General features: G+C 48.4%; 1 protein-coding gene across 6 annotated transcripts in view; it reads left to right on the top strand.

Annotated features, from left to right (window-relative positions):
• Positions 1-26,460, top strand: part of TSC22D3 (TSC22 domain family member 3) — a 72,883-nt gene that overhangs the window by 17,507 nt on the left and 28,916 nt on the right. Inside the window, exon 1 of one of the 6 annotated variants that reach the window (XM_055122281.1) lies at positions 4,790-4,996. The exons of the other annotated variants lie outside the window; for them this stretch is intronic. Within the exon in view, the coding sequence (XP_054978256.1) occupies positions 4,806-4,996 (191 nt within the window). The 5' untranslated portion in view covers positions 4,790-4,805. Of the gene's footprint in view, positions 1-4,789; positions 4,997-26,460 lie in introns of those variants that run through there. 6 annotated transcript variants of the gene reach the window in all.

Raw genomic sequence — 26,460 nt, 5'->3', positions numbered from 1 at the left:
ACTTTGTATTCTCTAGGCACTGGACATACAAACAGGAATGCACTCAAGTTAGTATCACAGCTATCATGAAGCAGTTGGGGGGGGAGTGTTGCGGAAATGGACAGTATCAAAGTAGTCATTGCCATGAAAGTCCAATTACAGACTGAGTTCAAGTGCCAGGAAGGAAAAGGAATCAACCTATATTCCTTTTCCAGGAGAGAGAGGATAGCAAAGGATCAGACAAGCCTCCCCGAGGAAGTGAGACTTGAGCAAAAGAAATTAATCTCTATGGGGCTGGAGTGATAGCACAGGGGGTAGGGCATTTGCCTTGCACGAGTCCGACCCAGGTTCGATTCCCAGCATCCCAAATGGTCCCCTGATCACTGCCAGGAGTAATTCCTGAGTGCAGAGCCAGGAGTCACCCCTGTGCATTGCCAGCTGTGACCCAAAAAGAAAAAAAAAATAATCTCTAATGCTAAAACTTATCTCTTCAGATCCTGACCAAAGGAGACCAGTTCTGTTTGTTTGGCTTTTGACTTGAGGGTCATTGCCAGCAGTGCTCAGGGCTTACTCCTTGTTGTGTGCTCAGGGATCACTCCTGGCAGGACTCAGGAACGCAATAGGATGTTGGAGATAGAATCCAGGTCTGCCACATGCAAGACAAGCATCCTACCTGCTGAACTATCTTTCGGGTCCCAAAGGAGACCACTTTAGAGGGAGCACTTTCTAAGGAAGCCAGAAGGCATACCATGGACGTTGCTGCTCACACCTTAGGAAATCTCTTCAAGCCCCGTGTGGCTAGCAGGTCTCAAACAAGAGAACTGACATTTTGACAAGAGGAAAAGATGAATTTGAAGCCTGTAGGACAACTAATACTGAATGTCATCCTTTGCTAAAAATAGTTGGTGACAGTATGGAAATGTGTAACGGCTGGCCCCGAGGACCAGCGATAAAGTGGAGCTAGCCTGTGGGGAGGAAAATTTGTTTTTGTAAGCAATTTGTTGTAAAGAAAAAAATAAAGGGAGGAGCAAATAGATAGTACATCAGGTAGGGCACTTGCCTGGCTGGCAGCCAACCTGGTTCCATTTCTGACACCACATATGGCCCTCTAAGCCCTGCTGGTAGTGATCCTTGAGCAACAGAGCCAGGAGCGATCACTGAGTAAGCCCTGAGTACTGCCATGTATGGCCCAAAGATCAAAATATAAAGAAAAAAGAAAGAAAGGGGAGAGTCTCAGCTTTTTAAATTGTTTGGGGCATCAGTGGGGCACGGGGCTTTAGGCTGCATTTCTTTCTGGGGTCTGGGGGTTATATTTTCTGGACTGCAAGTTTCAGATCTTTATCAAGTGGACAAAAACTCCAGCCTGAAAGAGTAAAGAAAGGGAGGCGCCCTGAGAATGGCAAAGAACTTGATGACAGGGCACCATGGAGCCCCCCACATGATGGCTGCTGAGGGCTCCAGGTGATCCAGGGGAATTTGATGGCGAAGGGTTCAAACCTACAGAACTTGTCTAGTTAACATGAGGGGAACTGGAACTTGGAGTTGTGGGCCCATACTAAAGGAATTCAGATGAATGATCTTAAAGAAGTTCAAGGGCGGAGGAGGGTGGTGGAGTGAGAGAACAGAGGTCCATTTACCGATAGAAGAAGAATTACAAAGTCACAACTCAGAAAGGGTGACTAGCTGTTTCCCAACTTTCCTTGGAACAGAGCAAGAGGAAACAGGCCTATACTGTACCATGAAAAACTAAGATTAGATAGTAGGGAGAACTTCCTGACTGTAAGCATTCAGACGAAATAGACAAAATTACCAAGGGAGATTGTATATAACTTATGAATGTGGGGGGAGGTGCTGGCAGCAATCAAGAAAGGGACAAACAAATGAGGAAAGCAAAGGACTTCGAAACAGGTTCTTCTATAAGGAAAGGGAGAACATGCACGTGGGTCAGGTGAGAGTGTTTACAGGAAAATACTTCTACAATAAACACATCAGTGAAATGTCTGCTCATTAACTTGCTTTTCTCTTCCGGGCCAAGAAGTGTGTGGGGAATAGACTCAGGAGCTGTCAAGAGCCCTTTCCCACATTTTTTTCAGTCTTTGTGTCTCATGAGCAAATTTGCCTCCCAGCCACCACAGTCAAACAATTTGGGGAACACCCCTGTGCAGTGATGTAAGATGCCCACCTGCACACACTTGGGAAGGAGAATTTCTCCTTCCCCACATACAAAATAAAGAGGAGATGCAGTCAGGAGATCTTTGGCAGTAAGCTTAACTCTAGTGGTGCAGACAGAACTCGAATAATAATTACACAAAAGCTCTGTCATTGCAGTTGATCATAATGGAGGAAAGGTGCAGGAAGCTGCAAGAACACAGGCCAAGGAGGCTTCCCCCAGAATTAGGAAATCCGCAAAAACAAAAGTCATCTTCTTATCCCCTTGGGCACTGTTTCTGCCCCTGGGAGAGGGATTCTTGCCCCAGATCTGTCGTGAGGAAAGGCAGAATGACTCCAGTCACTGCCAGTGCCTTATGATGTGGAGATGGAAGTGTCTCCAGCTTACTGGGAACCTCAGAGAGAAGCAAAACCCCAGAAGCACATTTTCTCATTGCCAAGGCCATGCGGCCTTGATTTAGGGAGAGTGCTTCGCTTAAGATCCATACCAGCCTAACAAAGGCCTAAAATGAAGTGCTGAAAATCAGGATCAGAGGGACTTTGAAGAACTTGTAACGTCCCAGTTGAGCAGGGTAAATGTCTGTGAAGAATATAAAGAAGTCCAACATGGAAAAATTAGGCTCAAAATTGAACCCCACCCCAAAATGGCCAGGCCTCCAAAATGTTGTGTCTTCCATCTGCTTTTCAAGTATGAGGCTTTGCTAATCTTATTCTCTTATTAACAGCAAGGGGTACTAAAGGCTTTTGAGCTGGAGCTTTGCTCTAGAAAGGGAGGGCCTTATTCTGTCCTTCCCCTCTCCCCATAATAGTGGGAAGCTGGGATGAACTTTTCAGCTCTCAAAAGATTAGAAGGCAGAGGCAGGGGTTTATGTCAGACTATCACTGACAGGCTCGGTGACTTCAGCCAGTGACAGCTTCTTTAGACCTCAGTTTCCTCCCCTAGAAAGTGATGGAAGTGTGATTGGGAAGATTAAGTGGCGAGATGAAAAAGGAAGCCCTTAATGAGTATCATGAGGCAAGTCAGATGTGAAACCAGAACACTACCAAAAAAAAAAGCTTGACATGGGGCCAGGGAGGTGACTTGGTGGTAGAGCAATTGCTTTGCAAACATGAGGCCCTGAGTTCGATCCCTACCACCATGGGCACACACATAAGGGACCAGAGAGATAGAGCACAGGTTAATGTATTTGATTTGCAGCGTGCATCTGACCTTACTTAGTTTCAGTCCCTGGCACTGGCACCTCATAGGGTCTTCTGATGCCCACCTAGAGCGATTCCTGAGCACAGAGCTAGAAGTAAACCCTAAACCACTGCCTAATGTGGGTCAAAAACAACAGAAAACCCAATTCTGACCTTGGACTTGCTTTCTTCCCCTACTCCTCCCCATCTTTTGCCAAACCTCCCTCACCCATCACTCCAGCCTTGTGCTGCCCTGGAGCTGACTGATACCTGCAGCCCAGCTTAGTCGGGCCTCTCCCTGCCCTAGCTTGCTGGGAACTCTTCTTCCTGCACACTCAGGTGCAAATGACTGAGAGAGAACCCTTTGCATTTTACTCCTGCTACCTAGGCTCAGTTTTGATCAGAGACCCAAATCCAGAGATGCCAGAGGGCTTGTTGGGTAGCAGATGAGGAAAACCTTCAGAAGGTGGTGGGTCTGGGGACAGCTCTTGGGGACTCGGAGCCACCCCTTCCTTGGGTGGGTGGCCCATACCTTTTGCTTGCACCGGCGTCTTAGCCATGCAATGGTGAAGCTCTGCAGGGGTGGGGCTACCGCAGCCGTTTGGGTGAGATCCCTTCCCATCACAGACTAGGAAACTGAGGCCCAGGGTGAGGTGGCTTTCTACTCCACACCAAGCAGCCAATTGGGAAGCCCCTGAGAAGAGAAGCCATGTCTCCTGATTCTCTGATCCAATGGTGTCCAACCTCTCAGTCTCTAAACAGCTGTGTCCATCCCAACCCAGTAGGTACACAACAGCTCCATGCCAGGAGCACAGCTTTGGGTCCCCCTGCTGCCCAAAAAATGGTGTTTTGTGGGGGAGTTTGATTTTCTTTAATGGAATTGACCGGTGGTTTGGGTGTTATGGAGTCCCAGCCCTGGAATCTTGCTTCTGCACAGGCTGGGGCTGCCTGCCACAGCCACAGTCATGCAAGGGGGACAGAAGGGCCTGCTGTTCGGGTTGGAAAAGAAATCAGTTGCTGAAACATTGGTCTTTTTGAAAGTTCCAACCACAGGGGCTGGCTGGCAGAGCCGCCGTCTGGGCTCCCCCGGAGGATCCGGCCCTCCCCTTCAGTCTGGGAGTTAGTTTAGGAAGCTGGCCCGGCTGGCCAGCCAGCCACGGCAGAAGATCCGGAGGGCAGCACTTTCCCCGGGAGCTTCAGCCTTCTCTCACAGCCTGGGAGCCCCCAAGGCACTCAAGGCCGGGAACTTGGGAACTTCCTCCTATCGCCTCTGCTGAGCCAGCCCGGGCTGGCCTTGAGGCTCTCAGAGCACTTTTTCTTTCGAGCCTGGGAAAGACTTGCCAGTTGTTCCCGCCCTAGTCCGGCAGCTAGTGAGAGAGCGAGCTGGGAGGGCGGGGAGAGAGAGAGAGAGGAGGAGGGACCCAGTCCTTGCCTGGCCATCACAAGCAAGTCTTCTCTGAGCAGCAGGCAGCAGCAATATGAAGGGGGAAAGGCTGGAGGAGCCCCAGCTTGTGGAGGAACCCCAGCTGGGGGAGAATCCTGAGCTTATGGAAGAAGCACAGTTCCTGGAGGAACTGCATCTTGATGTGGCTGAAAGTGGGTCGGATACGGATCCAGAAGATCTGGGTTCGAGTCCTGACTTTGCCACCACTCTGATGCTGGAGCTTGAGTAAGTAATCCCGTCTTGGGGCCTCTTTTCTTACCTACAAACTGGGGGTAATGGGAAGAGACATGATGGTGGATAGGGTCTCTTCCAATTCGGATGTTCAGGAAGGCTTTACCTCTTAAAGTCTTGGGGTCGAGATGTAGATAATTGAGTAAGTCCCCAGAATGTGGGAACGGTGGGAGGGGATTTTCCCTGAACAACTGAAGGGAAGAAGGGGGTCCGGGATAAGTGGAATAGTAGGGTGTCTTTTCAGAACTCAAGTGATATGCTTGAAGTGGGTTAGTAAGACACCCAGGATGTTTACGGGTGTGGGTAACGTGCACAACTTAATGAGTAACACGACCGAATGTCTCCCATCATCCTCTTCTGCACCTAAACACAGATACTCAATCCAGAATGTGTTTCTTGAGTTCTTTATGTGTATCTTGGTGGATATGGTTAATTGAATGGGGGTGGGGGGTAGATTTTCAGGCCTGGGATTCGTATATGTATATATGTGTGTGTGTTTGTATATATATGTACATATGTATGAATTTCAAGAAGATGGCCTATATTTTCTTAAAAACCTACTTTCTACTTTCTTGGTAAATTCCTACTCCCACCACATACACTGCTGCACGATTCAATTCAGGGCCTGACACATGGCTTCATTTGTACATTTCCCACCTCCTCCCCTGACAAACGCACAGGTAAACTATCAAAAACCAATCTCCTAGTGAGTGGTGCTATGCAGTACAATCCACTCCCCACCAATTCCCTAAGATATCCCTCCCGTTGGGTGGGAGGTAAGAATAAGTGGTAAGTTGCCGTAGGTGATGCTTAGCTAACTAGAGAATTCTATCTCCATCTCCACTGGGCACGAACACTTGGGATTCCCTCTGTGGTTTCTCCGTTGTCATGTGCCAGCCATGTCCTCCCTAGCTCCCCCACTGTAGGGGTAATAAATGTAGAGACTGAGCAGGAGAGAAATGATCCCCCCCCCATTTCTTAAGCACCTGCCACTGCCTTAGCGCCTGCACCCTCACCCCATGCTAGGCTGCCACAGCGGCCCCCCTCCCCCCCGCGCCCCGGAATCATCCTCCTTGTTCTTGGCTCAGCTCATGGGAGAATCATTTCCAGGCTCTGGTTATCAACCCTACATTCCTTCAAGGTTGCAAGGGAAGGATCGTGGAGTTCCCACAGGCAACAGTGTTGCTATATAATTCTTTGGGTCCTTTGTGAATTCTAGATGTGAGAAGCCAGAAAGGGAGGAGAGGGGAATGGGACGGAAGGAGTGGACAGAAGGAGGCTTGTTTGAAGGACGGAGGGGTGGCGGGCCAGAGGAAAACAAAAGAGGGAGTTCCATTGAGGCATCTTCCACCCATTAGAGATAACATTTTGAAACAAATGTGGTCACCTAGAAGAAGCTATGCATTGTCTTTGCAAGCTTTCCAATGCTTTAGCAAGCAGTTTGCAGTTCGGGAGCCTTACTCTCTCTCCTTATCCACTCCAGAACACTTTTAAGTGGGGGTCCTCTGCTCTAGACCCCCAGGCACTCCTTGAGTGGTGGAAATTTGGGATCCCCAGGAGTTTAAGAGCCAAGGGGTTGGAGCTCCCCTCTTCTGCCCCATCTCCCTCTGCTTCTCCTACGGATTTTGTGTCCAGAGACCTGAGAGCGTACTGGTTAGAGTGGGAGGGAGTGAGGGTGAGTTGGGGATGGGTCATGATTTATGTGTTCTACACCACCAACCTTCAAAGTCACGAACCCCTTGGGACCGTAACTCTCCCTCAGGGTGGCTGTCCAGGGGGTGGACACGCCACCTCAACTTGATGGCATCCACACAAACAAACCGGTTCCCTTGTTGGTCAGCCGTGCTGGTGAGTCCTCCTGTGGAGTCAACTGCCCAAACACATCTTTCTGGCTGGCAGCACGCACTTGGGCCCCTCCTTTCGGCTTCTTGCCTGGGGCTGCCTTTGTCTCTCGACCACCCGGGCAGCAGCAGACTTAGAAAGGGAGGGAGGCAAGACTGCCTAACCCCCACCACCCCTACTGGCTGGAGCACCACGTGCTCGTCACTCCTGCGCCAGTGACTGGAGCCCACGTGAGTTCCAGGGCAGACAGGCAGGCTACTGATGTGGACTGGGGACACTCTAGCCCAAGCAGCCCCTGGGGCCAAGGCTGAGGACCTAGTCCACTCCACAGAGGCCACTGTCCCCGTGAAGTGAGGTCTAGTGTGGAATTCTCAGCAGGGGAAATAGCTGGAGGGAAGGAGCACTTGACCGAGAATAAGGGCCCTGTGTTCTGTTGCCTTGGCTGGGACTGGCACCTGAGGGAGGCGAAGACGAAGGACGACGGGGTGGGGGGAGTAGTGGAGGGGGTGGGCAGAGGGAGTGGACAGCAGCCTGAGAGAAAGGCGTGAGGGAGCCAGGCAAAAGACAGTTCTCCCAGCCATCGCGGTGGTCTGCAACCCTGCCGGCTTTACATGGCAGGAGGAAATAAAGCCAGGCTTGTTGGTACTTGAAAAGCATCTGCACGCACCCTAGACAGAGAGCACTATTTTCCCCAGCATAGTAAATAGACTCTCCATGCAGGATGGCGTGCAGGGTGATTTTAGGTGGCATACGAAGTCACGTTGTTTCTTCCATCTTTATAATGCATTCTTTATTGAGCGTGTAGTAGCAGAAGGCAAAAACATGTCTCCAGCAGTTTTTTTAAATGTGGATAGTGCAGGGGCTGGAGAGGTATTGTAACGGTTAGGGCACTTTCTTTGCATGCAGCCAACCAGCTTAGATCCCCCAGCTCCCCATATGGTCCCCTGAGCCCCATCGGGGTTGATCCCTGAGCACAGAGCGAGGACTAAGCGCTAAGTACCGCCAAGTGTCACACAGAAAACAAAAACAAAAAACTGGGAATCTGCTGAAAGTTACTTTTTGAGACAGGATGAAGTAAGTGACAATACTGGCTGCCAGACCTTAGAGATGACCAGATCCTTGACCAGGGGGACAGCACTGTGGGAGGGAACTCACTGGGGCGGGGGCGGGGGAGTCGCTTCCACATTGTGGTAACAGACGCAGCCAGCAGCTAATTGGAACCATGCCGGATGGCTGGAGATGGTCTTTTCCATGTACACCTAGCTTGAAGGTCCTCTCTGACATGACAGCCTTATTCCGAGTGTAAGAACACCCTGCTATTTTTATATCTCTGGTGTCCTTCTCTGCCCTGCGACACTCAACACTCCAGATTAGCAGCAGGCCTTCCCCTGGCTCCAGAGCAATGTCTCTGCCTTGTTCCTGCTCCCCACACACATGGGCAAACTGCCGCTGGAAAGTTGGTGGGGCTTGTCCTCACCAGCTCTCACTGATTTCTTCTCAGCATTGTTCCTGGGCATATTCAACTGAGAATAAGGAGGTGTTTCCGGGAAGCCAGTCAAAGGGGTTATAATCTTTCTATGAATGCACAAAGCCCTAGCAGGACAGGAAATATGTCACTGAGGCAATTTCGCAGAGACTTGTGATTTCCGGAGAGATTCAGATCGGGAAATTTGTGCAGAATCGAACTGATCAAGAGGGTTTCCCACTTCTGCCAGGAGTTTGTGGTGGGTTCTCTGTAAACACACACTCGACCCACTTCCTCCTTCCATGGCCTGAACCGGACAGCAAGAGGGTTTGTCCTGCTTTCCTCCACTTCTCCTCATGTGGATTCTGATCATGAGCCCTGGAAGCAAATGGTAAGGTTACTTATGGAGTTTAGGGATCTGGTCTCCTCCCTCCTGTCTAGGTTGTACCTCAGGCTAGTCATGTTTCTTTCATGTGTTGTGGGGGTTCCTGGAACAGTTCTGTCTTTAGCAGAAAACTCAAGCAGGGACAAATGGAGCTTCAAACATCTCTAAGTAAGGAACTCCCATGATATTCTTTAGTCATCCACCCAAAAGGTTGAACTGCCTCTGTTCTCTGAGATGGTGCTTTCTAAAATTTTGTCCTCTACCTAGCAGGTAGGGCGTTTGCCTTGCATGCAGCCAACCAGAGTTCGATTCCTCCATCCCTCTCGAAGAGCCCGGCAAGCTATGGAGAGTATCCTGCCCCCACGGCAGAGCCTGGCAAGCTACCCATGGCATATTTGATATGCCAAAAACAGTAACAAGTCTCACAATGGAGACGTGACTGGTGCCCGCTCGAGCAAATCGATGAACAACGGAGTAACAGTGACATTTCCTCTACAGCACATGATAGGCTTAAAGGCTAGTCGCTACTTTCTGATTTTTAAAAAGATTTTGAATCCCATTATATTGCTCTGTGCTTTAAACTGTCTCTAAATTCTCCTCCATCAGAGAGTTCATTCTGCCCTCTGGGAGAGCTAAGGTAGTGGTGGTAAGCACACATTTGCCTTTGGCCAGTCACCTCAATCTCTCCTCTAAGCAGTGACACACATTTGCAAGATGGCAGGTTATGAAGGGAGCAAAATAAACTGGGCCGAAGAAAGCCCAGTTGCCTGCCCTCATCTCCCACTGCTAACTGAGCAGTATAGGGTTTCATGAGTGGCCCATGGCCCTGGAATCGAGAAGGAAGATGACCTCATAGTTCCTACATGCTTCTTTCCTATTTACAGCATCCAAGATCATGCTCTTTCCTTAATGACAGTAAAGTGTATGCTAGAAATTCATTGCAGCCTCTGCCTTTAGCTGTCTCTACTCACATAGCTCCTTGTATCCAGCCAGTCACATTTTAATTTTCCCAAGGCTTCAGTGTGCATTTGGGGAATGAGCCATAGCAGTCGCTAAATCTTAAATTGCCCCCTTCCTTCTAGCTAACTAGGGTCCCCAGGCATGCAGGGTCGCTTTGATATCACTCCAAGTCAAGCAGTAATAACAAAGGTTCTTTGTTACTAAAAATAAATGTTGTTATTAAAAACAAATGACCCAGTTACACCTGGGTTCCATATCTTAGCACGGTTGAGTGCTGCCCAGCTGGGATCACGTTAGAAGTCTGGCATGGGCGATCTAAAATGAGAGATCAAGGGGGTGGGGAGGTGGCTTTTGTTTTGTTTATGGCACAGGTTTTGTTTGCAGGTGTGAGTCCTTGGGTTCGACCCCAGCATGGCAGAACAACAGCAATGAAAACCAGGAAAGATCGTACACAGACAAGACATGATACACAAAAGATACTTGCACAACCAGCTTTGAAATTGCGTTATGGATCTGGTCTTCCTCTAATTTTTGTTTTGAGAAGTTCTGCCTTCTTAATCATTTGGGCTGATAGGAAAATGATCTCCCCCATCCCTGGAATATATAGAAATTAGGAGGCAAAACCAGGCCCTAAGGAGAGACTTAGCTGAGAATAAGTCTTGCTGCAGTTGTTTCACAAAGTGGCAAAGCCACCCATAATGGCTTGAGAGTCGGCTTTTAGACATACAAAGGTCATTTCCATGTGGCTTTGGAATGTGTCATATGGTTGTTTAGACCGTGGATTTGTCTAGGCAGGTCCGAGGAACCTGACCACTGGGACCTAGTTTAACTTGGGAACTTGAAAGGAAATCATAGTTCTCTTCTACCTCTTCACTGGGGCCCGAATGCTGTGTCCCTGTGGCTGATCTGGTCCTCTCACCTAAGCAAGTCAGAAGGAGAGGATGTGATTTCTCTGAAGAAAATCACGTTCTGAGACAGGAAGGGGCACGGCAGCCTCTTCAGCCCAGGATTTATGTCTCTGTCACAAGAGGGAAGTGTGAGCTGAGAAATGACTCCCAGAAGCGCTAGAATTGGACAAGGCAGCGCTGCTACCTTTCACAGTCAGTAGAGTATTCATTCCGAATCTCTGCTGGCTCCGGAGGGAGGCCTTTAGCCCAGCCCTTCCTGCTTTCCTCCCTTCCTCTAGTCCATCCTCCCTGCTCCTCCCTTCCCCCTTCCTTCGGTTCTCTTTGGCTCCACACACACTTAAAAAATAGAACAGAGCTGCTGGCCAAGTGCTCCCCGCCAGGGGCCAAGCTGTAGGTGAAAGAAGCAGCATACAGGTCTGTAGTGCTTTTTACCTGGCGGTTGGAGGACAGGAGGCCAAGTCCCTGAAGCCAGCCACAGAAGGCTTGCCACGGAAGCCAAGCCACCATAGCTGGCACTGTGCCCACTTGGGTAAGTATTTTTCTGTCCCAGCAGCCCCGAAGGCCAAGGGAGTCCTCACTTGGGATCGATTAGACTTAATTGTTGCCACCTTGGTGAACTGATTGCTGCCTTTTTGCCTGCTGTGCAGATCTTGGCGAGGGGCCCTTTGCTGAGCCAGGAACCGTATCTTTGTTCCACGTCCCTTCCTTGGTTTGCAAGGCTGCCAGGGCTGCTCCCTTGGCAACCTCATTAGGCTCCCATGGTGTCTCTGGGGAATCTCAGCTGGGCAGCAGTGCTCCATCTTTAAGGCTTCGCTTATCCAGATGGCTTCTAACCTCTCCAGGGTAGAGGGACCCCAGCTGCAAAGTCCAATCCAGCTGTCCTCGGACGCCCTTTCTTTTGCTCAGAGCTGTGCCGGGCACCGATGGACTCTTGGCCTCTAGGTCCAGATCTTCATGCCTTTCCTCTCAGTTCTTTGTCTCCAGGGCGGTGACTTGGCCACGGGAGCAAATTCCATACTCCCTCCCTGCCTATGGCCAAGAACTGAAGACTCTTCACGGCTCCTCTTTTTGGGAAGCAGGGACTGGTCAAGCCTTGGAATCCAATAGGAAAGGTGATGGCCTGCACATGACAGACATTGGTCCCTCCTCACCAGCACGTGATTGTCGCATTCAGGAGGCAGAAATGAGTGTGATGTGGGAATAATGCCTGGGTCCCTCATTGTGAAGCTCATGGCCAAACCTGCAACACAGTTCGACAAGGCTAGAGGAAGAACAAAATGGTAAAGAGGGTAAGGTTCACTTTGGGCACTGTTTTCGCATCCCCATTCTTCTTGCATAAGCTCCCTCAAACTGGGCCAGCTTTTGTCAGGCTCACAATAGTAATAGGTCCTAGAAGCAGAGACATTTCCGGATCCCCTGGCCTTTAACCACGCCCCCTCTCTCTAAAGACTTTCACTTTCTGCTACCACGTCTGTGAGCAATACCATGAAATTCAACTGTGTGCAAACAGCTGATAGCAGCCGAATGTGCTTTCTTCTGGCCATTTACTCTTTTTTTTTTAACATGGAAATGCACAGGGTGGAGCTATATAACTCAGGGCTGGAACTTGACAAACTGAAGTGGGTTCAATCCCTGAGCACCACCAGGAACAACGTCTGAGCTCGGAAGATGGTGAAAGCCCATCCCCCCAACTGCTGGGTGTGATCCAAAACCAAAAAAGAGTGGGCAGCAGATCTAGTACAGTGATTACAGCTTGCCTTGCAGGTGGCCAACACAGGTTTAATCCCCAGAACCACATAGGTTCCCCCAAGCTCTGTTTGGAGTGATTCCTGAGGGGCCAGAATGATAGTACAGAGGGTAAGGCATTTGCCTTGCACTTGGCCGACCCAGGTTCAATCCCTGGCATCCCATATAATCCCCCAAGTACCATCAGGAGTAATTCTTGAGTGCAGAGCCAGGAGTAAGCCCTGAAAATAGCTGGGTGTGACCCAAAAAAGACAAAAAACCTGCAGATCCAGGAGTAAGGAATGATCCCTGAGCACCGAGTCAGGAGTAAGCCCTTAGTGTCGCAGGTGGGACCCCCAATGAAACAAAATAAAAAAAACAAACAGAATTTCAGAGATAGTCAAGCAAAGTCAGAAATGAGGCATAAGGGCCAGAGAGACACATGGCAGACGTGGATCAGATTCCCTGCACCATATAGGGTCCCTCAAAACTCACCATGGGGCTGGAGCGATAGCACAGCGGGTAGGGTGTTTGCCTTGCACGCGGCCAACCCGGGTTCGAATCCCAGCATCCCATATGGTCCCCTGAGCACCGCTAGGGGTGATTCCTGAGTGCAGATCCAGGAGTGACGCCTCTGCATCGCCAGGTGTGACCCAAAAAGCAAAAAAAAAAAAAAAAACCCTCACCAGGAGTGATTCCTGGTCATAGAGCCAGGAGTGTGCACTGCCAGGTGTGGCCCCAAAACCAAAGAGCAAACAAGCAAAAACAAGGCTCAGGTATGAGCTAGAGGAGCTAAGTTTTGTAGGTAAGGCTTCTCTAACCTTGAACCCCTCAAGTCCTATCAGAGAAGCAGCCACCACCGTCTCCAACTCCATTCAAGTTCATCCTTGAGAATGTAGTTAAATTTAGCTGAAGGGACCTTGACTTTTCTGGCCATGCCAAAGAGGCTCAGACATTTCCCTTGACCACACCCCCCACACACACACAAACCAGGCAGCCACTTGAAGAAGATGCAAGGGATACCCCAGCATCCCACATCCCCGACTGGGTTGGCTTTGGAAAAACTCAGAGAATGCAAGCACAAGGCAATGACTTGTAATAGCAAAACCATTCTCACCATTCTCGTGTGAAGGGAGGAGCTCTAAGCACTTACAGAGCAAGGGTTACAGCCCTTCCGACGACGATGGGCCTGCCGCAAAACTATTTTTGGCTCATTTGCTCTTCTTTCCTCCTCCATTTCTATTCCTCTCCAGGCCCCTCAGGAGCCCCCCTCAGCACCTCCTTCCCAGTGTCTGTACTCTCACAGGCTTAAGCAGGGGAAGTAACCTCTAGCCAAGGGATTCTCTCATCCAACACATTTTCTGAGATGGTCCCACTGCTCCCTTCCCAAAGAGCAAGGACAAAGACTGTCTGGGCCAATGCAACGACCTCTTCCCCTCCGCCCAAGCACACCGGAATTCCAAACGCTCTCGTTTCCTTCTAGCACAAATGGCTTTTGCTGCTGAGCCTCTGTTCTGGGTTACCCATTTCCTGCTCAGCCCTGGCACAGCAAACAGGTCTCCATAGCCGCTACCTCAGGGTAATTTGAGAAGGAGCTCTGGGCCACCACATGTGGAAAAGGAATCAGGGCAAGACACATGTGGAATAAGAATCTCCTAGAGAAAGATGCTGGGCTTGTTTTTTTTTGTTTTGTTTTGTTTTGTTGTGTTTTTTTTTTTTTTTTGCTAAGAGCCTGAATAATATAAAAATACCAGCACCGGATATTTTTAGGGTGCCAATCTCATTTGCTTGAAGGTGATTTTATTATTATTATTATATCCTTCCTGTTGCAGCAACTCAACTCAAATGTCCAAAATGGATCCATCTGTCAGCAGACACCTCCACCCAAGGTTTGGCTGTATGACAGTCAGGTTTGCTCCCACCCATCCTGGGGTACTTGCACTTGGACCCACAGTATCTTATTAGTTGTGGCCTCCTCTGTAGTTAGCTGTGCTGTCGCTGAGCCTGTTTGGGTGGGGAGATGGGAAAAAGGAGTGAGTGGCTCCATGTCAATATTTTCAGGCTTCCATCTTGGCCAGGCGAAACACCCACTGGGTTCAGCCTTTCCACTCTGTTCTGTTCAACTGCTGAGCTGCTTGCTCTCCAGTCAGTAAGAGATCTGGTCAATTTGTACAGCCTTTTCCTCTTTACCATATCAGGGACACGCATCCAGGAGGTGTGACCCCAATGAGAAGTTGCTGCCTCAGCACAAAACCCCAGGGAGTAACTTCTTCCTCCTCAAAACTCAGTGAAACAGCAGGAGCACTGTGTAGGTTTTTTGCTCATGGTTTTTGAGTTCCACCTTCCATCATTCCTTCCTTCCATCCTTCCTTCCTTCCTTCCTCCCTCCCTCCCTCCCTCCCTCCCTCCCTTCCTTCCTTCCTCCCTTACTTTCTTCCTTCCATTTCCCGCCCCCCACTTTTTTTTAGTTTTAGGACCACACTTGGTGGTACTCAGCGCTTAACCCTGGCTTGGTGCTCAGGGATCACTCCTGGCAGGGCTTAGGGAACCCTGTGTGGTGCCAAGGATCAAACCCAGTTTGGCAGCACTCTAGGTAAGTGCCTTACCCATGGTACTATATCTTAGGCCCTGTGTGAGCCATTTCTGTAACCACAATATGCACAGAATTGTGAACACTGGTTGCCAAAGCTGCAATTTCATTCTAGGAGCAATGAAGAATACAGCACTGAGACCCTAGGCTAGTGTTTCCCCCAAAGTGGGTGTTCCCCTCCCCATACCCCAAGGACAGATAATGGAAGAATTGCTTGAATTTATGGTAGAATGCAGTAGTTTTGGGTGCCATTGGAGGCTGCATTCTATTTTTTGGCTTAAAGCGTGTAAATTTGGCAGGGGTGGGGTGAATGCTAAGTGATATTTTCTCTGTAAACGGGACTGTAGGCTAATGAGTTTGGGAACCTCTGCCTAGACCAGGATGTTGAGTAGACAAGTTATGGCACTTTACTTGCCCTCTCTGGCTTTCCCCTCACCAAAACTAGATATATATCCAGGAGCCCTGGGTGCCAGGCAGATTAATATCCAGGAGCCCTGGGTGCCAGGTAGGAGTTCCTGCTCCCTGATATCAGTTTCCAGGGAATGGCTTGGTATCTGAAAGATCCACTGGAAGGATGATGTAGTGATGGGCATGGTTGGGAGGGTGCTGGAGAGAGAAGGAAATTACCAATGAGGCTTCTGATCTGAAATTCAATTAAAATCACTCTGAAACAGGCTCTCTTTAAAAATTGGCCTGGGGGGGTATTCTTGAGGGAAGGTATGCAGTTTGGTCCACATCCAGTGGTGCTCAGGAACCTACTCTTGGCTCTGTACTCAGAGCTCACTCCTGGTGGGGTTCAAGGGACAAGTGGTCAAAGCCAAAATTGGTCACATGCAAGGCAAACACATTACTTATTTACCATCTTTTATCCTCTTTAAAAACGTTTTTATATGGCTATTTCAGACCTTTCTCTTCACATACCCACATCAGACTACATTGTCAGCTTTCCTTTGTGTCTATTCTCTGCTCCAGGATGAGAGGAGGTGTTTAGAAGGCTCCAAGCTGGCTGACAATGCCAGTGCCTTTACCTAGAAGAGGGGGTAATGAGAGCACGTGAGTTGGTGGAACCCTACTCCTGGCATCCAAACGGCTGCCTCTCCACCAATCACGAAAAATAATCACTTGCATTTACATAGCACTCAATAATTTCCGAAGCACTTTCACAGACATCATCTTATTTGATCTTCTGGAAGGACTATGCAGGTTGCCAGGGCAAAAGCTGTTACTTACATTTTACTGACTCAGGAGGCCGTTTCATCATTGGCCTTTCTGACGAGCTTGCTAAAGGGAAAAATCGGTCTGCTCTAAAGGACTTGTTGAAAGGATCACGTGTTGGAATGAGGGTTATTAAAGGAAAGATCATGGGCCTGAGAGCTAGTACAGTGGGGGCGGTGCTTGCCTTGTACCGGTGCTCACAATATATTCCTTTGAGCACCCAACCTATCCTCCCCAGAAAAAAATGAAAAAAAAAAACCACAGAGGAAGATGAGGCAGAAGTGAGCAACAGGGTCCACAGCGCTGTCCATATGCCAACTTGGTTGGGGAAACATTCAGGAAATAGTATGGAACTTGAGGAAGGGGAGTCCCAAGGAAGAAGGCAAGGAGAACGGCTGCTGTGGCTGCTCTTGTATTCTCATGGTCTCTTCCTCCTCTTACCAATGTAACCTGCCCAAGCAGCTTTGTGGATGTTCTGGGATCAGAATGCAAAATCCTTAGAGGTGGAAGGTGCACCTAGAATGGTATAGTCCACCCCCTACCTTCAGTTTTGTAGAGGAGAAAACGAGGGCAGGGAGAGAAAATAGTTTGTCATCCCGAGGAGCAGAAGAAGAGCTGGGATCATCACAAGCTCGCCCAGCTTGCAGTGTAGAGCACTTTCCATGCTAGCTTACAACTATAAGTGTGTGTGTGCATGTGTAGAGAGGTGGTGAAGGAGGGCTGTATGTATCCCCCAAATACCTGTCTACTGAACTGCTGTGGCCTGGACTTTGTACCCTTGTGCAGTGATGGGAGGTTAAGGCCATTTATAGGGCCCGGGGTAGGATAGGGTGTGAGAAAGACAGGGTTCAGGGTTTCTCTCCCAAGGGGATTCACCCATATAAACTGCTCCAGGTAATTAAGATCCCAGAAGAATTGGCAGCTGCTTGCTGAACAAATTAGACTCTGCCTTTATGGGCATGTTCTGTGCTGGAGATCAGAGGGCCCTCCCTGATGTTTGGTTCATTAGTCATTGTTCCCTGTCAGAGCAAGCACTCAGAAAATTGGATGTCTGGCAACAGCCTGTATTCAGAAATTCAATAGCAGGAGCAGAGACGGCAAGAGCTGAGTGCCTGGGACAGTGCCCCATGCACAGTAGGTGCTTGGAAAATGCTTGTTAGCTAACTAATGAACTAAGTAAAGAAAGCCTTTAGTACTCTGTGCTATTCAGAATGAAACAGTGTCAATAACAGATCTGATTGCTTTTCAGCCGAGCCCCATTTAAAATCGTTAATGGGCAGACTGGCGGGACCTGGATAAAAACACTCAGAACCCGAGATTTTCCTATACAGATGGCACCGGGTAGATCACGGCATTCACCACTTGGATCTTAGATCTAATAGACTCATTGCTGCCTCTGTGTTTGTCCATAATTTTTTCCTAGTCTGGTGCAAAAGTCTTTTCCCAGTTCTCATGTCCTTTGGTTAAAACCGAGTAACTGGAGGGGACATGTGTGAAGTTGAGGCGGAGAGGGGGTGGGGGCAGGAAGTAAGAAGACATCCAGGAGGTGGGTTTTAAAATCAATTTCTTCTTTACTGTCTTGCCACCACCCAAGCCTGCCAGGTAAATTTGGAAAGGCCCTTGAATACTATTCTTTTTTTTCAAATTTTATTCTTTTATTGAATCACCATGTGGAAAGTTACAAAGCTTTCAGGTTTAAGTCTCAGTTATACAATGCTCAAACACCCATCCATTCACCAGTGGAGTACTATTCTTAAAGGTGAGCAATTTTTGGTTTGGATTGGTTGGTTTGGTTTCTTATACTAAATGTCCTTGGTTCAAAATACCCAGGATTCCTCGCAAAGATCAGATAGCATAGCAGAACTAAGAGAGTCACTTTTGGCAGTTACTAAAGGTTACCACTGGTGTCTTGTCTATAGGCCAAGGGAGTAAACGCTGTGAAGGATTTTGAATGTTCGTGATGGACATTCCCATCAAGCTAAGAACCATTTAAAAAGAAAAACATTTCTCTAATTCACCTAACTATCAGCCACTCCTTCAAATCTCATCAGCCAAAGACAAAAATTCTAGAATTAGGTACAGAGTTCTTTTTCCCTTTGTTGGAAAGGACATGCATGAGTGTGTGTGACTTTGTACATATGTCAAAACTCGGGTATGTGAAAAGGTTTTGAATGATGATGTAGATGTATGTACACAAAAATGCTGGTTTAAAGTGTGTATAAAAAACTGTGAAATTCATGGTAAATATACACACATACATATATATGTGTATATGTATATGTATATATATATATATATATACATATTTGTGTGGTGGGTTGGGCAAGACGGGCTGTTCCTAGCTATGTGCGCTCAGGAGTGGACCCTGGCAGTGCTTGGGACCAAATGTGGTACCAGGGGTCCAACCAGAGTGGTGGCCACAACTGCATGCAATGCAAGTGCCTTATCTCCTATACTATATCTCCAGCCTAGTAAATATATTGCAGGGGGGGGGACTTGTTTTGTGATGGGACAGCTGGAAGTATTAGCATCTGGGAGAGTTGATGTTGCTGTGTGTGACATTTGTGCTTAACTCCATTAGAGTCTATGCTTGTGTGTAAGACCTGAGGAAGGAACATGTGAATAGGTGTTTGTGTGTGGGGGGGGGGATGCTGCGGGTTATTGAAGTTGTATATACCTAAACTTTTCCTCATATTAAGCTTGCTTGGAAGAACCATTTTGGCTTGTTTCTTTTTTTTTCTACACGCCCAGACCTCCATAAGATCTCTAACTTTGCTTTCTCTCCCTTCAGGTGGTATTTTTTTATTCTTAATCTCCTTTATTTGTTTCATGCTCTCTTATCATTGTCCCCTCTCTCAAATCACCTGCTATCTCTACCAACAAAGGGTTAGCGGTTGACTCCTCAATTGAGAAAGACAGTGTTCAGTGATTGGGAAACAATTCCCAAGCCAATGAAATGTCTGCCTAGAGATTATTCTTGGATCAATAGGAATCCTGTGGGTCACTCTTGGACAGATTAACATCATTAAGAAATGTAATATAGATACTTGATCCTAGAATTGTGGTGAATTAATTAAAGCCTTGTTTTTATTTCTGTTGAGAGGAAAATCGTGTATTATCTTTAGTCTGACCCTGTGCCTTCAAAAGAACTCTTATTCTGTGAAAATAAAGGCTGAGGTAGGCAATTCACACAAACTTGTGAAATCTAAGCAGATTATCTCACCAGTGGCTATAACTGTAATAAACTAAAGTGACCTCAGTTTAAACAAACAGATGTTTGGGGCTGACAATTGAAGTGCAAACATGACCCTAATTAATGGTTTGGTTAATAGTAAGTTGTTCACTCTTTAGTGATATTAGCGAAATTCTCTGTCTTGGCTATAACTTAGGCTCTAGGATACCTTTGTCTTTTTCCTGTTGGAAACGCTTCTAGCTTTCTAGCGACTCAAGTCTATGAAGCTTCCTATGAAGCTGGTTTTAAGGGAAACCTAGAGGGTGATTGGAGTTAATGTTTTATGAAAATTATTCCTAAATATTCAGGATTTTCATCAATAAATGTTAGTACACCATTAAAACCAGTTTCCTTCTGCTGTCTCAACCCATCAACTAGGTACCTTTAATTAATGCTCATTACTGAACAAACAGGAACTCTGATTTCAAATAGTTTCTGAGGGCTGGAGTGATAGTACAGCGGGTAGGGCATTTGCCTTGCATGCAGCTGACCCGGATTCAACCCCCAGCATCTCATATGGTCCCCTGAGCACTTCTAGGAGTAATTCCTCAGTGCAAAGCCAGGAGTAACCCCTGTGCATCGCCGGGTGTCACCCAAAAAAGACAAAAAAAACTTTTTAAAAATCAAATAATTTCTGAGCAGTAACTCACTCTGGCTTCTCAGTAAAAGGCTTCAAGGAGATTGCCATTCTGTAAAGGAACCTGGAAGGAATCTCGCATCCCATTCCCCAAAAAGATGGTTGAAACAGTAGAGGATGTTGGGCAAGGGGAGTTTGAGTTCGAATTCCTGAACATGATGGTTGCCTGCTCGTGTTCCAAACGCTTGCTTGTTATTTCATCAAAATGGGAGCAGGAAGGAGTGGTTAAGTCAACTGATTTGCCGGCTTTGGGCGGCCCTCCCTTCAAGAATAGCTCTTTCTTTGCTACAAGGGATAAATCCAGCTGCAGATTTCCGTCATCACTGGATTCACTTTCAGATGAATTAAGAAATTATACTAGCCTCCCCAATTGTTGTTACTGAGTTGAATAAGCATTATTGAGGCCATCATCAGGGCCACACCATAATTCTGGTGCTACAGGTGGAGAGGGGGCAGGGGAGGAAAAATTGAACTACCACAGGCCTGTGTTCCACCCTGAAGAAGCTATGGCTCAAGTTAGGAACACAATTCATGTGCAAAGCACGGGGGGGTATATAGCTCAGCGTTAAAGCATCTGACAACAGAACATAGGCAGTCAAACACTTTCAGAACTATTTTAAAGATAATTTCTTTGCAACTGTCTGGAATTTTAGTACAGATTCCTGAGTGGACGGTAAGAAAGGATCTTATTCCCTCTGTAACCTGTAACTACAGCCCTCAAGAGAAATGGCGCAGGCTAGAGTCTGTTCAAAAGCCAGTGCTTCTGTAGTGAAAGGAGTGAGCAGGATTGTCTTGCATGCTGAGCTCTTTATTTTAATGGCGCCTCTCCCAGATATCCAGGTCACCCTGTCTCAGAAAACAGCATGTACTATTTCCACACTGCCCACGGCAAAATGTTGGCCACGTCAGAAAGGGCAGGGCCCCACATACTAGAACAGGGAAGACTAAGGGGGCTCTAAATCCCAGAACAGTGGCCAAGGCCACATACCTAGGTTTGGCGCCCTCAATGCCCACCTCCAACCAGTGAGAAAAAAAAAACTATGACAGGGCTTCTACCCTCTTTGACATTCAGCCTTCAGTAAGAAGAATCCCCTAGAAAGGATAAAGGGGGAGAGAAGAGTGGGGTTCAACCCAACTCAAACTTGACATTGCACTCCAAGGCATAATGTTTATCTGGCCCGCCAGTGTCAGCAAGCACATATGTTGACAGGCCAAAGGGGTCTAGAACGTTGACAGCCCCTGTCCTCCTTGCCACCCTCAGCTCTTCAGGCTGTACTACCCACTCAGTTAGGAAGCTGGAGCTATAGTTTTGGGGTCCCAAAGTGCCTGCTTGGACTTCAGGGTGGGAATGTCTTCTTCCAACCATGGTCAAGACCCACAAGTCCTTGGCTTCCAGTGTCAGTTCTACTAACAAAACAAAGTCTCCGCTCACTCTGTGACTCAGTTTCTTCCTCTATAAATAGCTGGACTAAATCACAAGTTCCCAAGCTGACTTAGCCTATTGCTCCCTTTTCAGGGGTGGGGGGGAAGTAGTGCCCCCACTCCCAGACCTTCTTTAAGGTAACAAATGGAAAGTGCCAAAGTGCCCCCAATTGCACCGAAGGCTACTACTGCCCATTCAATCTGTCCAGCAGCCGCCTCTCCCACCCCCCCACCCCCCGCCCCTGGTCAGACCGACGCCTCCACTGCAGCTTTTTTTTGTAAGTGTTTTTTTTTTATGAGGGGCAGGACAAGCAACTTAAAGTTGAGGACTTCCTGTTTAGAAGCTGATCCACAGTTCCCAGGCTGGGTTGATTTCTGTATTGTGTTTGCCTCTCCCCTACTGGTTTCTCCCTTAGCCAAGGGCCAACGCAGTGATTCTGGTTGGGACTATGGATCCTGCAGGCTGCCTGCCACCCCAGCTGCTTCTGTGGGGGAAGGGCTACCTTCCCTGGGGCTGCAGAGAAAGCCGTGTGGCTCTTGCTGAGCACTTACTCCCACAGTCCCACCCCCACCATTTGCCCCTGGGCCAGGTCCCTGACCTTGGCGATGGCCCCAGAGAACTCTGGGATATCCCTGCTGCCAACGCCTGGGCTGGTTATGGAGTAGACTCTTTGTCTCTTCTTTGGGGCTCCTGAGCATCAGGGACTTTGGGGGGAAACAGACTACAGAAGGCTTCACACACACACACAACCGTGGAGCTGATCCAAAAAGAACTAGGGCTGTTTTGTGATTAGGCTATAAATGGGCCTGAGTGGGGGGGCAGTGGAGAGGGCAGGGGCTCTGCAACATCCACACCGGGTCCTGGTAGGCAGGGGGCAGAGGGGCTCGGTTTGGAGCCCTTCAAGCTCAGCTTCTCTTGTCCTGTGAGGGCGGAGTCTTGTTTCCCCGAAACCGCAGAGGATCAGGGGTTGAAGGGAGAGAGGGCTTGTTGATCCCTGTGATATAGTGATCCTGGGACTCCCCCTGTTTCCCCAGGCCTTTCCAGGGAAACATTAGTGAGCTTGCAGGAGTCCAGGCAGTGATGACGTGGCACACACAAAGGCAGTGTCAGCCACAACAAACAAGCGCAGCCTCTCAGACAGACACAAACACACGCCACACACACTCTCTCCTCCCCCCTCCCGCCCGCACACACACATGCTGAGGCCTCACCACACACCCTGTCCTGGCCCTCAAGGAGGGTTCTGTGGCAAGGGGGAGGGGAGGGGCACAGAGTTGGGGGAGCATGACCCAGCCCTACATCACCAGTTGGTACAACTTTGCTTTGCCCAGGTGTGGAGGAGGGCCAAGGTTCCTTGGGAGGGGAGGGACATTTATTAAAGGAGAGAGAGAGAGAGAGAGAGAGAGAGAGAGAGAGAGAGAGAGAAACAAAGCAAGGCTGAAGTCCTCCCACAGGCAGACTCGTGCTCTGGGTGTGCTTTTTGCAGGCCAGAAACTACAGAACTGGGAGTACTGCCAAGTGCTTTATCAAAGGAAACAGCCCGCCCAACAGCTGGAGATGGGCTCCTGCCAGCTGTGTATGCCTCTCCGTCTCTCCTTCTCCTTTGCTTTCCCATCTCCTATCTCCATCTCTCCATCCCCTGCAGCCTCATACTTAGCCCAGGAGAACCCACAGATGCAGTCCTTGCGTCACAGAGAATACCTTTGATAGAGTCACAGTCCATTGCTGGAGAAGGGGTTTCTGGTCTTGAGAGGGAAAATGCTCCCCCCACAAGCGGCCATTCTGGCTCTGGGCCAGGGGAGGCAGGGTGGTGGGCACTTGGGCTGAAGCAGGAGGTGTGGAGCGACATGATGGGGTAGTGCCTCTGGAGGTTCCTTTATACCCACCGTGGGAGGCCAGCACTTGGCTCGGCCATGTGTGTTGGCGGCAATGAGGTGTTTTCCAGCAACCTCAGCAACTTTGCCATCCATATTCATTCATTAGTTAATGACTTGGATGCATTTCTCTAAATCTTGGGCTTCCCAGGAAGGGATAAGACGTGTAGGGGGGAGGGGAGGGAGGGAGAGGCACAGGGATTGCTCAAAAAGGAGGGGGTAGTATTCCCTCTTCTTGGGATTGGGAGGGACCCCTGTCAGAATCTTAGGAAGGAAACGCCAGAATAACTTTCAGTAGCCTTCATCCCTTCTCCCAGCCCTCAGCCATTGCCCCATTGCAGGGATCACCAGCTAAAGTAGTCTGCTTGATCCTGAAAGACTGTCCTGAGCTATGCTTGGAGAAATGGAGGCATGGAGAAGCAAGCCGGCCAGGGTGGCCTAGCTCTGTGAATGGGCCTGCTGGACTGGGAGCTAAAGACAGCAGCCTCATCACTGGAGAATCCCGGGGGGCTCATTGTTCTTTAACTGTGTACAGCTTGCACCCTTTGTCTCACTTGACTCTTGGAGCTGGCTCAAGGCAAATCAAACAGTTCTTCCCCACCAACTAGCCTGGCTGCATCCCAAGGGCAGGGTCCCTGTTGTGTTCTATTACCCCAAAGCGTATGTCGTGCTGAGGGCTTAAGTCATGTCTGGTGACTTGGCCTCTGGGGAAACCACTTAAAAGCTTGGGTCTTCTTACCAAATGGGAGCCGTTCCTTGGTCTATGAGAATTCCCCAAGGTTGTCTCGCCTTGGCTGCTAGACTTGGCAGTTCTTGAGCAGTTTTAATGACTCTGTAGAATTGCAATGGCAGCCACCTTATGGATGGGTTCTGGAGGTTGCCAGAAAGCTACAAGGCCAGGGCCAGAGAGATAGCATGGCTCATACGGTGCTTGCTATGCACAAGGCTGACCCAGATTCAAATCATGGCACCCCACTGGGTTCCACAAGCCCTCCAGTAATGATATCTGAGCACAGAGTCAGGAGTAATCCCTTAACATAGCTGGGTTCCCCCCACACTCAAAAAATACAGAAGGAAAAAGTTTAAATCATCTTATGCCCTGGTTTCTTGTTGGCATTCTTCTATCCTTCCTCCCTCCCTCTTGTTCATCTACTCTTCATCCATCATTTTCCCAAATCCCAATTCTTGGATTTTTCCTTCTTATCTTTCATTTACAGTTTTTGTGCAACTAATGGTGTTCATGCACATAGTCACAGGCGCCCTGAGTGTAGTGAGAATAGGCTTTGGAACCAGACAGATCTTGATTTGTATCACCAATTAGTCACTCCCTCTACCAATTGGACTTGGAGTAATACATCTTGAAGTATTTCTCTTCTCTAATCTTGTTTTCCCTTCTGTTAACTGAGAAGGGAAACACACACACACACATAAAACACTGACATTGTTGAGTGTAGGATAGGTTGTGAGAGTACACTTGTAGCATCTGGGATTTGTCACCTCCACCTTGTGTATGGAAGTGGGTATTGTATGTCTTTTCTGCACAGTTGGTTTGATAGAATTGACCACATACTAAGCCATTGATAAACCAGAGGCTCAGATTTAGACTTTAGACTCTCAGAAGATACTCGGAAGTTCCTTGAGTCGATCCCTGGCAATCCCAATTTTGGGTAGACAGAGGTATAAACAAAAATTCAAGCCCTTAGTCCTGATTAAGTCCCACCCAAGTAGGGCTTCTCCCCTGCCCCATTCCCCTGACCGGACTGACTCTAGGTAATGGATAAAATCAAATGGTTTCTAGGAAGTTCCTTCTTCCTCATTATTAGTTTGGACTCTGCCATCCCAGTTGTCCACATTCAAGGTTTTCTTTGACTCACCTGCCCACTACACTCTGTGCTGTAATACACACGTTTACTATGTATTCTATAGTATGTTGTCAGCCTTATATGTCTCTGGAAGGACCAGGTGAGCAGGACCATTCCATTCTTTTTCTTTGTTTGACTTTTTGGTCAACGTAGTTATGCTAGAGTATTGCTTCTGGTGGTACTTGGGGACCGCACAATGCTAGGGATGGAACTCAGGCTTCCCACACACAAAGCATGTGCTAAGCTCAGTGACCTATCTTTCCGCTTTCAGATGGACCATTTCTATCATGACCTGTTCATGCCCACCTTTCGGGGGGGGAGGGGTATGTGCATGTGTAACCTTTGGGTATTGGTTTATCTGCATGTTTAGACCTTGTGACAGTCTCAAGACTTCTCATGCCTAATCCAAACACTAAGCTTTCCACCAGCAGTAGCCTCTGAAGGCCATGATTTGTGATACATATTTTCACAAATAGAGGTTTGCGGGGCCTTTTACTCACCGGAGCTCATCCAATGGTTGGCAATAGAGGTCTGTAAACTGCAGCATGCAATGGTAGGAGGAAAGAGATTGCAGGTCTTCTTTGGCTATGGCCAATTCCTTCTTCCCTCTCCTTTCTCAGTTTGGAAGCATTTCTTGCTGTCTAAAGGGTCGGGCAGTGCCAAGACCACAATAAACAGCTTGTCCAGTACACACAAGCTCTTTGGACCCTGAAATGTCAGCTGGCCAACTGGCTCACAGCGAGACGCTGCTGTGTGCTGCTTACATCCGGCTCTGACAATGCCATTCGGTCCTTGTAGAACCATGTGTCATAGCAACAAGCCTGGGAGTATGGGGCCCCTTTGTGACCTGGCCGTACCTCTGTGATGCAAAGCAGAAGGGCACACTTAGGGACCTTGATTTAAAGAAAAAGAAAGTGCTGGGACCAGAGAAAGAATATAGCATGTAAGACACTTGCTTTGCGTACAGCAGATCTGGGTTTGATCTGAATCCTGCCAGGAGTGAGCCCTGAGCACAAAAGTATGGGTGAGCTTTGAGCACTAGTAGGTGTGGTCCAGTAACCAAAACTGTTTTAATATATATATATATGTATTAATTTTAAGAAGTGCCTTAGAGACTGTGCCAGACTCAGATCAACAGAGTCACTTACTTACCCTCAGCCTTTCAGGCTGGGGCCTGAGCCCTTAAATTTCAGAAAGTCAGACTCCTTCTAACCCACACGGCCACCCTGCTGATTGGTGAGAGACAGAAACAGCTAGTTGGGTATGGGACAGGCACCTTCCAGAGGCTACAGAGAGCACACAAAGGGCAGGAGAGGGGAGGCAACAGCAGCAGGGTCTAG

The sequence above is a fragment of the Sorex araneus genome, chromosome X (genome assembly GCF_027595985.1).
Source record: "Sorex araneus isolate mSorAra2 chromosome X, mSorAra2.pri, whole genome shotgun sequence".
NCBI lineage: Eukaryota > Metazoa > Chordata > Mammalia > Eulipotyphla > Soricidae > Sorex > Sorex araneus.
Note: the sequence above shows the minus strand (reverse complement) of the source record. Positions and strands in the feature narration are given on the sequence as shown.